At 40.4% G+C, this 13,962-nt stretch overlaps 1 protein-coding gene across 2 annotated transcripts in view; it reads left to right on the plus strand.

Annotated features, from left to right (window-relative positions):
- The window catches only part of adcy8 (adenylate cyclase 8 (brain)), a 68,586-nt gene that overhangs the window by 39,861 nt on the left and 14,763 nt on the right, over nt 1-13,962 (plus strand). For both annotated transcript variants that reach the window (XM_061693498.1, XM_061693499.1), the window contains exons 7-8: nt 205-475; nt 12,624-12,724. In XM_061693498.1, coding sequence (XP_061549482.1) covers nt 205-475; nt 12,624-12,724 — 372 coding nt within the window. The remainder of the gene's footprint in view (nt 1-204; nt 476-12,623; nt 12,725-13,962) is intronic.

Raw genomic sequence — 13,962 nt, forward strand, 5'->3', positions numbered from 1 at the left:
AGATTGCTTAATTTATGTTCAAATTAAAAAAAATCTCTGCGGGGGCCCGGGGATCCCCCCAGACCCCCCTTTTAGTTTTTTTTGTCACCTTTTTCATCCCTTTGATGTTTGTATGTCTGATTTTTTTTAACCATCCTGACTATGTGTCTTCCCAACATGTGCATCCTCACTCGGCGTCCTCCACTCTGCCCCATCACCCCCCAGGCGCATCCACATCTCCAAAGCGGCGCTGGACTGCCTAAACGGCGACTACGAGGTGGAGGCGGGCCATGGCAAGGACCGCAACGACTTCCTGCGCCGCCACAACATCGAGACATATCTCATCAAGCAGCCCGACGACAGCCTGCTCGCCCTCCCCGAGGACATCGTGAAGGAAGCGGCCAGCTCGGCCGACCGGCGCGCCAGCGGCGCCACCTTCAACGAGGCGTCCTGGAGCCCCGAGCTGCCCTTCGACAACATCGTGGGCAAGCAGAACGTGAGTGCGCATGCCCACCTGCCGCCCGCCGCCTTCGGGGGGGCGGGGGGGGATTGAGCTGGTCACCGAGGAATGTTGGCATGCTTTCTCTTATCGTCACCTGTGCTGGAACATGCTGTTGCCGTGGTAACACGTTGTGTGGCCCATGTGCAAGGATGATTGTGCTTGTGCGTCCTCATTTGTGTTTCACTGCCATGACAGTAAGTTTTAAGCATTTTGGGTCATCACAGTGCATTTGTGTGTGTGAGTGTGTGTGTGTGTGTGTGTATGTATCTGTCCTCTTTGTAAACCTTATTTTAGCTGCATGCTAACCACTATACAAATGTAGTACATACTGTGGGTACGGAAAGTATTCAGACCCCCTTAAATTTTTCATTCTTTGTTATACTGCAGCCATTTGCTAAAATCATTTAAGTTCATTTATTTTCCTCATTAATGTACACACAGCACCCCTTATTGACCCCCCAAAAAATGAAATTGTTGACATTTTTGCAGATTTATTAAAAAAAGAAAAACTGGAATATCACATAGCCATAAATATTCAGACCCTTTGCTCAGTATTCAGTAGAAGCACCTGTTTGAGCTAATACAGCCATGAGTTTTTTCATCTGCCATTCCTCCTTGCAGATCCTCTCCACTTCTGTCAGGTTGGATGGTGAACGTTGGTGGACAGCCATTTTCAGGTCTCTCCAGAGATGCTCAATTGGGTTTAAGTCAGGGCTGTGGCTGGGCCATTCAAGAACAGTCACGGAGTTGTTCTGAAGCCACTCCTTTGTTATTTTAGCTGTGTGCTTAGGGTCATTGTATTTTTTGAAGGGGAACCTTCGGCCCAGTCTGAGGTCCTGAGCACTTTGGTTTTCTTTTGGTTTTGGAATTAAGGCCAAAAAGTTCTATCTTGGTCTCATCAGACCAGAGAATCTTATTTCTCACCATCTTGGAGTCCTTCAGGTTTTTTTGTTTTTTTTTTAGCAAACTCCATGCGGGCTTTCATGTGTCTTGCACTGAGGAGAGGCTTCCGTCGGGCCACTCTGGCGTAAAGCATCGACTGGTGGAGGGGCTGCTGTGATGGTTGACTTTCTAGAACTTTCTCCCATCTCCCGACTGCATCTCCGGAGCTCAGCCACAGTGATCTTTGGATAATTCTTAACCTCTCTCACCAAGGCTCTTCTCCTCGATTGCTCAGTTGGACCGGACGGCCAGCTCTGGGAAGGGTTCTGACCGTCCCAAATGTCTTCCATTTAAGGATTATGGAGGCCACTGTGCTCTTAGGAACATAATTTTTTTTCGTAACCTGGGCCGGGTCTGTGCCTCGCCGCAATTCTGTCTCTGAGGCCTTCGGGCGGTTCCTTTGACCTCATGATTCTCATTTGCTCTGCCATGCACTGTTAGCTGTAAGGTCTTATATAGACAGGGATGTGGCTTTCCTAATCAAGTCCCATCAGTCTAATCAAACACAGCTGGACTCCAATGAAGGTGTAGAACCGTCTCAAGGATGGTCAGGTGAAATGGACAGCATCCAGGTTAAATATATGAGTGTCACAGCAAAGGCTCTGAATACCTATGGCTGTGTGATATTTCAGTTTTTCTTACCACAAACACACTTTTTCACGATGGCAATGATGGCAAAGAGAATTTCGGTCGGTAGCGGTTGAAATGAATGTGCAATGTATTTATTTGGAAGCAGTAGCGTTGAGTGTTGTGACCTGTGGCCAACCCCGCCAGCCAGTGAGCTGATGCGGCGCCTTCACACGCGCGCGGACGCCATTTGATGTTGTGCGTTTGTATTTCTTGAAAAGTGACCTCACAATGGCTGCCCGTGGGTGCGTGTGCATATGAAAGGATCCTCATAGGAGTTCTGAAGTTACTTTCATGTTGTCGCTTTAGCGCCGCTCCACAGCTTCTCGCTACACTCCTTCTTTTCTTACTCTAAATCGGGGGGGTCAAACTCATTTTAATCCAGGGGACAAATTCACTCCAATTTGATCTCAAGTAACATACTGGCCACACCAGTATGTTATTTGCCTAGTAACCTAAAAATAGCGATAACGCCAAACTTTTCCCATTGTTTTGGCGCAAATCATTTCAAGTACATTTGGAAAATAGTCACATTTAGTGATTCTAGTTGCAAATCTTGTTGCAAACCACGAGTAATGTGAAATTTCATAACGACTGCAATTTCAACAATATTATGCATCACTGTTTTTCATTTACCCACGTGCAACTTACAGGTCAAAGTGGATCTATATATGTACCGTTTATGAAACAACTTTTTAAAACATAGAAATGATATTAAATTTACATACATTTCCACATCCATCTAGAGATCTTCACAACCTCAAATGACTCATTATTCAGAATGACAGTATTCAGAAAGACGGTGCAGTTATCCGCCTGCCTTGTAAATGTATCCCAATGAAATACACACCCTTTGCAAAAAATTTGAATATCATGGAAAAGTTTATTTATTTCCATAATTCCATTCAAAAAGTTAAACTTTCATAGATTATACAACCCCAATTCCAATGAAGTTGGGACGTTTCTAAAAACAATAAAGTTTATCAGTTTGAACATGAAATATCTTGTTTTTGTAGTGCATTCAATTCAATATAGGTTGAACACGATTTGCAAATCATTGTATTCTGTTTTTATTTAATGTTTAACACAGCGTCCCAACTTCATTAATCATCATAATCATTAACTGCAACACGTCGTATTCCGATACCACCGCATCCCGTCTTTTACGATCACTGGGCTTTATCTTGTCGACTCAAACGCGACCGGATACACTTGTTACCACGGTGACGACAACACCAATGGATTCGCACCACTGTTTTATAAACTTTGACCTTCACCCTAGCAGAGACTCTTCTGTCACGTAACGCACCTGACACCTTCCACCACCAACCTGCTTGGACCCGTTTCTTCACTTCCTGACCACACTCACCATTGCTCCATTGAACTTTATAAGACATGGTGCTGAGCCTGGGAGCTCCCTGGACTTTTTGATGGGATTTTAAAACAAAGCTGTTTATTGTCTCATATTTAAAAAATTTAAAAATAACAAAAGCAAATGAATAAACATGCATTGAAAGGCATTTAAACGAAGTTAAGCATTGGTGTTTGTATGATTAAAAAGGTGGACATCGATCTTTTCCTTTTTACTGAAAATGAATATTAGATCCAAATATCGGCTGTTGGCCTCCCTGACTACAAATAACACTGGGGTACAAAAAAAAAATATTAATTTAGGACAAAAAGAATTTTGCATCGCTCTTGTTCAGGTCAAGTTGTTAACAGTTTTTTAATCAAATATTACAAACTTTGCTGACTGTAAATTGAATAGCAGACATCGATAAAAGTAAGCACCTGTAAATTGAAAATTACGTCATGATTGTTCAAAATTCAGGGCATTAATCGTTTATTTGAACTCATTTTTGCTGTGGGCCAGACTGTAGTTGCGGTTTCCCTCACAGGGCCCTTGTGACTGTGAATCCATATCAACGTTTCATCTCTTCATCATATTAATACTTACTGTATACACAGAGAATTGATGGATAACTATTTTTTAAACCTGAAGTCATGGATAATAGTTTGTACAACTATTGTTCAAGTTACTGTAAAAATGGGTTTAGCATAAAGAAATTGCTTGCAATATCTGAACGCTATTTATTTATTTTTAAGTTATTTATTTCACATGACAATTTGAAACTTTAGTCCAGATTTTAGCAAGAATCATGGAAGCTGATTTGCTTTTGCGGGCCACATAAAATGATGAGGTGAGCCGGGTCTGGCCCCTGGGCCTTGAGTTTGACACCTGTGCTCTGAAGCAAAAATACCTGTACGTGAACAAAAACATGGAGCCATAGTTCAAAAAGTTGACCTGATTGAATAAAACCAATGTGATATGCGGATATAGCATATCAAAATTGGCCTAAATCAGCTAAAGAATTTTAAGAGAAAGACAATAAATTTGCTGTTGAGCAGTTTAATCTGTATCGTATTTGCCTTGTCTTCACAATATGTCCTCACGCCACATCCGCCTGATGTACAGTCCTCTCCAAAAGTATTGGAACGGCAACGTCAATTCCTTTGTTTTTGTTGTATACTGAAGACATTTGGGTTTTAGATCAAAAGATGAATATGAGACAAACGTTCAGAATTCCATATTTTATTTCGTGGTATTTACATCTCGATGTCTTGAACAACTCAGGACAGCACCTTTTGTTTGAAAGCACCCATTTTTCAAGTGGGCAAAAGTATTGGAACATGTGACTGATAGGTGTTTCAAGTTGCCCAGGTGTTGCCTTTTAGATTGATTGCTTAAACATTAGATAGTGCTTGTTTTTGGCTTTGGGTTTCACCTGTGAAAACTGCATTTGCTGTTAAGGAAACATGAAGACCAGAGAGCTGTCTATGGGAGAAAAGCAAACCATTTTGAAGCTGAGCGAAGAGGGATAATCAATCAGAGCTATTGCACAAACATTGGGCATAGCCAATACAAGGATTTGGAATGGCCTGAAAAAGAAAGAAACTACTGGTGTACTGAGCAACAGCCATCGAACAGGTCGGACAAGGGTATCAACAGCAGTTGATGGAAACATTGTGAGAGCTGTGAAGAAACACCCAAAGACAACGGTGAGTGACATCACTGCCAACCACAGGGCAGGGGTGAAGGTATCACGATCCACTGGACTTGGAGAGAAGAAACAGGCCATGTCACAAGATGCAAACCACTCATCCAAAAGAATCAGAAGGCCAGATCGGATTTTGCAAAGAAGTACAGAAATGAGCCACAAATGTTTTGGAACAAAGTTTTATGGACTGGTGAGACCAAGATTAACCTCTACCAAAGTGATGGAAAGGCCAAAGTATGGAGAAAGAAAGGATTTGTTTGTGATCCAAAACACACAAGGTCATCTGTGAAGCATGGTGGAGGTAATATCATGGCTTGGGCTTGCATGGCTGCTTCTGGAACGGGCTCACTAGTCTTTATTGATGATATAACTCATGATTGTAGCAGCAGAATGAATTCTGAAGTCTACAAAACCATTTTGTCTGGCCATTTACAGAAAAATGTATCCAAACTAATCGGGAGACGCTTTCATCGTGCAACAAGAAAATACCCCAAAACACACTGCCAACACAACACAAATGACTTCATCAGGGGGGGAAAGTAGAAGGTCTTAGACTGGCCAAGTCAATCACTGGACCTTAACCCAATAGAGCCTGCATTTTACCTCCTGAAGAGGAGACTGAAGGAAGAAACCCCCAGAAACAAATAAGAACTGAAAGAGGCTGCAGTAAAGGCCTGGAAAAGCATTTCAAATGAACAATGCAACAGCCTGGTGAAGTCAATGGGCCGCAGGCTTGATGAAGTTATTGCAAGTAAGGGTTATGCCACCAAATATTATATGTTATTCACTTTAAGTTAATTGTCTGTTCCAATCCTTTTGCTCACTTGAAAAGTGGCTTCAAACAAAAGGTGCTCTGTCCTAAGTTGTTTAACACAACTCAATGTACATACCATGAAATACTGTAAAACCTGGAATTCTGAACTTTTGTCATATTCATCTTTTGATCTGAAACTCAAATGTCTTCAGTATACAACAAAAACAAAGGAATTGACTTTGCCGTTCAAATACCTTTGGAGGGGACTGTAGAACAAAAGCCGGTGGTTAATTAAAGGCACAGTTGGACTGGTTGTGCGTATTGCGTCTGTGTCTGAGTATCTCTGTCATTACCTTTTCCACGCTCAACTGCATGCCCGCTGGCGACTGCTCACTCTGTCTCCGTCATGTCATCGCGATTAGGCCTCAAAAGCAGCGTTAAGACCCACTTCCTTCCAAAAGACGGCTCCGTTTCATTCCTGACTTTGATCTCTCTTCCCTCTACTGGTGTAAAGGCTACACAAATGAAGCTTTGGTTTGGGACTATACATCCAATTATTTATTTGTAAAAATCCACTTATTGTGGTGTGGTTAAGAATAACGTGAAAGGCTTTTGACACACGCCGTACGTGACACGCTGTTCTCACATGTCAACAAGGCAGCAGCGTGAAAAGGCTGCGTGGAGAGTGTGTCTATGTTCGTAGAGTCTACGTCTGTAGAGACGTGTGCTGGTTTGTTTGTTTGTGCCGTGAATGGAAATGATTTAACACGCCGCTATCATACGTTTTCATTCACACGATTTGACGCGTGGAGGGCACAAGTACACAAGTTAAGGTTATAAAAGGAAGCAAAAGCAATGGTAAACTACTTATATTGACGGGAGTAGACTCAGAAAGTAAGGCGCTGGAACATGAACCTGGATAAGCTTCAAGATCATTCATAGACCGTGTAAAGTGAATTCAAAGAGTAGTTTCTAAATACATTCTACATGTTTGAAGATAATTGCTGAAAATGCAAAAACCGAGAACTATGTCGTACTCAAATGTGGAGCTATACCATCACACAGTTTTTACACATTTCGGTTTTCCTGATTTGTGATAGCCAGCATGTGGACAGGGGCTTTGCGCTGGCGTGGCTGCTTTTGAGCGTCTTGTAGTCAAGCCATGGAAACGTTCGGTGAGATATAGTCCAGGCACTGGAGGCTTTAAGAGGATATATTTTCACGGCTCAAACACGTCGACATAAGAAAGTTGCTAAACCAAGTAGCATCCGTTTTTCAGTAGGGTGTGCTTCCAGCACATTCAGAAGACACACCCATAGCGTCTGAGAGCTTAAACACGGGCTTGATTTTTTTTTTTTTTTTGTAATTTTGAAGCCACGTTTTATTTGCTATATACTGATGGGATTAAAAAGATGCGTTGTTGTTGTTGTTACATTCTAAGAACAACAATTAAGGGACGTGGTCTAGCCGAGCTACAATGATGTCACCTTCGTGTGAAACAAGGAGAAAATCACACACGCACATCGTTGGTCACGCGTGATCAGTTGAAGGTCTCCGTGAAGGTTAGGTTAATGATGCCGTGCGAAAATGCTAATGTGAAGGAAAGAAAGAGGAAATGAGCTGAGACTTTTCAGACTTTCACCTTGAACGTCTGCAAACTGACCGACAACACCACAGCTCTTTTCACAACAACAGCAACACCTCACGACACTCTGTAAACATACTTGTGACGACTTACTAATAAGCTCGACTCCACTTCCAGACAGTCTTACGACCAGTCTGCTCTGAAACGCTGTGGACGTGTCGTCTGAAAGCGTGAAACAACACCACGCTGAAAAGTGGATGTCGCTTCATCTTGCATCTTTCTCACGCCAACACATCCTTTCCGTGTTTTGAGCCTCAGAAATAGATCCTCCGAAAGCCTCCACTGTCGGGAAGAGATCCCAGTGCGTAGCTCGCGTGCTCATGTCGTTGATAAAAGAATGTCCCAACTATTAATAAATGACATCAGGCTGTTTGAGGGTAGCATTCAGTTCCGTTACTTCGCACACAAACTTTTATAAGCACCCAGGACCCAAACCGGGGCTCTACACTAACTTTTGCACTGGTAGCACATGATTTGGTCGCACCCTTTCTTTAGGAGGTACAGCATGACCTTGCATGCTGATGAATAGTCCTAATGGCAGACCATAGTTTTATGAAGTCAAGATTGACAGTGACTCGAGATATATTTGCTAAATATTTTCCTGTGAGCTAAAAGTTTGTCTCCAACAAAACAAGTCAATTATTTTATATACAGGGTGGGCCAAAAAGTAGGCGAAATATTAGAATTATGGTTTGTATAATTACTTCGACCACCTGATCATAGTTAGATTTTTTTTTTTTTTCAAATAAGACGCTAAACTCATTCACTGCCAACTTTCCTAGTTGCAATGCATATTTGACATCTATAGCTTAAACAAAGTGGACATAACTGTTACTAATAAATACATTGTTGAAATTGGTGTTGTGGGATGTGGAGAAAAAAACACTTTCAATTACCTTTTTTGTCTGCACTGCGTACTGGAATTGGGGTCGAACGTCTGCTGGATTCATAACCTGTACATTTTAAAAAATACATACCATTAATAGAGAATACTTTTTATTGATGACGTGTTTTGCAAGGGTAAAAAAAACAAAAAAAAACACATTACTGTTCTTCGTCGCAATCGTAAAAGACGTTTGACTCGCGGGTGTTGAATTGCTGCAAGTTGGACGAAATGGAAAATTCAAATCAGTACTGGTAACAGATGTTACATTGTAATGTGAACTATCCATCCATCCATTTTCTGTACCGCTTATCCTCACTACTAGTGGGACGAAAATATGTTTTTCTGTAACAAGGCACCTCAAGGCATTGTTGCCCTCTACAGGGTGCCGATCCTCATTGCAGTTATCCAGGAGCTCGACGATCACACATAAACTGCACAACACCCTCCCCCACCCATCCCCGTTAAAAAAACGCCATTGACGTCCTTAGATGGCATTGGCAGGGAATAGATGGATTCTGAATGACGTCTTTGGACGCCATTGGCAGGGAATGAGTTAAAAGGAAGTCACTAGTGTTACCATGTTTTTGTGCATTTACATAACCAGGTCAAAATCGCCCATCTCGACTTTGTTCACATTAGTTCATTCTACCATATATTCCCCCCCTTTGGGGTCATTGACCCCAAACCAAACTAATGTTTCATGTGCGCCTCACCTCCTCACTTAGGAATTTAAATAACGACACTGAGCAGTTCTGTAAATTGTGGCGTCCAGGAAAGATGTATATACGAGATGTAGGCTTCGCTAACGACACGCTGTCGTGGTAGAAATTGGCTAGTGGGGGAGGAGGGACTCCTGCCGGATGCAGAAGTGCATAAAGTGTCATTTGTTGAAGTCCTAAAGTGTCACATGACTTTGCTCTTTTCCAGCATAATACTGTAACTAACACAATCAAGTCAGTGACCAACAGGTACGACTAGGGGTCAGAAACGTTCATTGGGGAAGTGATTGGGAACTTTGGAGTGTTTTCTTGTAGTAATACCAGACAAGGGTAGCACAGCCAAAAAATTTACTCAAGTAGGAGTACTGTTACTTTAGACTAATAAGTATACTTTCCTCAAGTAAGAGTAAAAAATAGTTCTATGTACGTATAATTACTTGAGTATTCAGTGAAGAAAGTAAGAAGTGAGTAACTGGTGAGTAATTTCCAGATTCATGTATGTTTCAATCAGAGTATGAACGTCAAATATAGAAAAATACTTTCTTTAGTGCTGTGTTAGTCCATTTCCATGTGCCACTTTGTTGTACATCATCGTGTGTCTGTGCATAAATGTGTACGTGCATATATGTATAATTGTGTGCGTGTGTGTTTAACTGTGCGTGCGTGCATGACCACTAACACGACGTCAGCAGGCTGCGAGCAGAAGCATTGCATTTTGGTCTTCCCTTCTTCTCTTGTTTGTTTGTCTCTTCTTCTTTTTTTTCTGTGGATGTGCTGATGTGGGTGCGGAGGTAAGAAGAAGAGGAAGAAGGAGAAGGGGTGTAGCAGCATTCGGTTCATTCTATGTGCATGTGCTTTCCCCCCTAGACTCTGGCCGCCCTAACGAGAAATTCGATAAATCTGCTTCCCAACCATCTCGCACAAGCTTTGCATGTCCACTCTGGTCCTGAGGAAATTAACAAGCGAATAGCGAGTTCCATCGACTTACGGAGTGGCGATAAGTTGAGGAGAGAGCATATCAAACCGTTCTCGCTGATGTTTAAAGACTCCGGCCTGGAACACAAGGTAGCTGGGCCTTGGAGATGCTCCTTGTTTTTTTTTTAGGGGGTTTTCTTCTTTCATTTTTTTTTTTTTTTGTTTTTTTTTTTTTTTGTTGCTTTTGTATTTCACTCCCTCCTTCCAAAAGAAGCCAAACACAAAGAATTCCTCATGAGTAAGCTAAAGGCACAAAAATAAACGAAAAAGGTGTTTGTTTTTTCTTTTGCATTTTTCTTCTTGTGGGCAGGCTGAAAGGCAGCAATTCACTGAAAGATATTTTAAATATTTATAAAATGTGTCAATCTGCTCTAAATATTTGTTTTTCACACAAAAAAATTCTTGAGTAAGCGGGCATATACCAACAATAAGCGTTTTGGGAGACGAAAAAGAGAACGAATAAAGCAACGAATGGAAAAGGTTTTTAATACAAATCTGTGAATAGGTGAATCCGCAGGTGCCGAACTACAAGTACGCGGGGGTCCACTGTACATGTTTGAGTCAAATGAACAGTTTTGTTTTATTGTATAACGTACTGACAACCAAACTCCCAAATACAAATACAGTTGTGCATTGCGATACGAGTATAAGTCATACCATGATCACATTTGTAACTCAAAACACTTCACATCATCTTTCCCCATTGAAATGAATGGAAATGCCATTAATCTGTCTGTTTTTATGAGAAAAATAGAACTCTATAATATTATACATAGCTAAAAACATATTTTGTTTGTGCGTCTATGGCGTTTACCATGATGTGTTGGCATTAGAGTTAAGCAAGCTGACTGAAAGGCTCAGCTATGTGGTTGTTTTAAATACATAATGCGTAATTGAAGTTTAGTTTGACAGTAAACTTCAACTTCTGGTCAAGTCAACAATTCGAAGCCTCTTTTTTTTTTTTTTTTTTTTAACTATTGTTCACTAATTCAACAATTATAATAATAATAATTCTTACGATTACAATAGGAGCCTCGCAGTGGTCGCGGCTCTGGCCCTAACAGTAATAATAATAATAATAGTAGTAATAATGATAATAATAATAATGATGATAATAATAATACAACGTGTGGTGATGTTTTTCAAGAAGACAGCGCCACCTTCAGTTTACTCATGAAAAAAAAGCCTTTGAGAGAGTGCATTCATTCCTAAAATTCATATTTTTTCCCTCAGTAATAACGTTTGCTTCAATAAATGACTATAAAGACAAGCTCGCTTACTTTTGTCGACAAGACTTAACATGACATCAGAGCTCAAGTCATCACTTGTTATTTAATAAAGTTCTTCCTGAAGTATGTTTAAACTGTTTTAAATAAGAATATTTAAAGCTCAATGTTTGTGATTGGCACACATAATTCATAAGGAACAATTTTACGAACCGAATCCAATTTGTTTTCTGAACGCCCCCTCCTTCATATATTCTGTTTTTATTGAAATCATTTTTATTCTTCAGTCAGTGTGCAGTGATTTGCTGTTTGCCTTCCTTTTTTTCCTTCCATTTTTTAAAATTTATTTATTTTAGTTATTTTGCCAAAGGTGTGAGCAAACGTCAAGCGTCCTCTTGCTAATTTCCCAGCACCCTCGGAGAGAGGCGGCTCCGCGCCAGGGCGGCTGGCGGGCTCGAAATGCAATTTGACGCCCTCACTATATACTACTATATACTACTACTTCACTCAATGTCAAATTGAACTACTAGTAGTTAGTAGAAAGTTAGTTTACTCACGATATGTAACCTTGTTAACTTACTATGTGAATCCTATCTGCTGGTTTACTCACTCAAAGCTACAACTTCAGTCCCTACAGCAAAACCTTGCCAGCTAATTTTGCTGCTAATTCACTTACTATATTGAATCTAGCTCACTAAATTACACCTTGACAGCTAGTTTACTCACTACATCAAACCTAGCTGCTACTTTATTCACTATAACAAACCTAGCCAACTAGTTTATTCACTATCTCAAATCCAGTCAACTAGTTTACGCACTATATAAAACCTTGTTCAGGGGCAGGCTGTGGTGTATGAATGTGTGTGTGAATGGGCGACTGTGAGGCTTTGTAAAGCGCTTTGGGCACTGTGATGGTGTAACCTAGCGTGTTAGTGCACTCACTATATCATACTACTTTACTCACTATATCAAACATAACTACTAGTTTGCATAATAAATCAAAACTAGACAGCTAATTTACTCGCTATATTAAACCTATAAAGTTACTTTACTGCATAAAACTTTGTTAACTCACTCTATAATATCTGCCAGTTTGCTCACTATATAAAACCGAGCTACTACTTCAGTCCGAGGTTGTCACGACCCCGCCTGCCGCTCCTGTCTCTCTCTCAACGCTTGTGCTTGAAGCGTGGCATGCTAATGTGCTAGCGTAGCATGTTGGATGTGTGTTGTTGTAGTGTGTGAGGGTTTGCGTTTCCTGTCTCACCCTCACTATCTCGCTCTTCTTTTTCTTTCCTGAATGTTGAAGTACTCGCAGATGAGGGACGAAGTTTTCAAGTCGAACCTGGTTTGCGCCTTCATCGTGCTCCTCTTCATCACCACTATACAAAGTCTGCTGCCTTCTGCCAGGTGAAACAATACACAATTTGACAAAAAGAATAAATCTAACTACTAGTTTGCGTACTAAATGAGACTTAGATACTTTATTCACTATATCAACCCTCGTCAGCAAATTTACTCACTATATCAAACATACTTTACACACTATATCGAACCTAGAAAGTTAATTTACTCGCTATATAAAGCCTAATTACTAGTTGCTATCACAAACCTAGCGAGTTAGTCTAATTTACTACAGCAAACCTAGCTGTTAGTTTACTCACTATATTAAAGCTAGTTTTTTTAATCAAACAAAGCAGTTTAGTCACTACATCAAAGCTAGTCAGCTATTGTACAGTCTAGAGCAAAACTAGCTACTAGTTTACCCACTATATCAGAACTCGTCAGCTATTTTTCCTCACTATGTAAAACGTTTACTCTATATCATACCTAGCTGCTAGTTTACTTGCATCAAACACAGTCAACTAGTTTACTCACTATATAAAGCCTAATTTACTCACTCCAGCAACTCTTGTGCCTAGTTTGTTCGCTACATAAAACCTAGAGTACTTGTAATATTAAACCAAGTCAGCTAGTTGACAGACTGTATACAAATATCTACTAGTGTACCCACTATATAAAACCTAGCTGACTTTAAATTAAACCTAGCTGCTAGTTTACTTTCATCAAATCCAGTCAAATAGTTTAATCCCTATAAAAAAATTCTTCACTCACTCCATCGAAACTTTCAACTAGATTAACCACTACATCAAACCAAGCTCACGCACTACGTTAAAACTAGTTTACTCACTATAGCAAACCTAGCTGCTACTTTAAACGTAGCTAACTGAATCAAACCGAGTCAGTTCAGTCACTATATTAAAATGGGGGCTAGGTTTGATATAAACTATATAAACTTTATATAGTGAGCATATTAGCTGACCATGTTTCATATAGCGCGTAAACTACGACTTAGTTATTGATATAATCTGTAAACAATTATAAAACCTAGTTTATATCAAAACTAGCTGCTAGTTTACTTACATCAAACCCAGTCAACTAGTTTACTCACTATATCAAACGCAGTTTACTCACTACCTTAAACCTTTAGGCTAGTTTACTCACTCCATCAAAACTAGTTTACTCGCTAAAGCAAACCTACCTTAATGAATCAAAACAATCAATTTACTCACTATAGCAAATCTAGCGAACTAGTTTACAGACTACAAAATTACCTACCGTAGTAGATGTATGAAGCCTAGCCAGCT

Source organism: Phycodurus eques, chromosome 13, assembly GCF_024500275.1.
Source record: "Phycodurus eques isolate BA_2022a chromosome 13, UOR_Pequ_1.1, whole genome shotgun sequence".
Taxonomy (NCBI): domain Eukaryota; kingdom Metazoa; phylum Chordata; class Actinopteri; order Syngnathiformes; family Syngnathidae; genus Phycodurus; species Phycodurus eques.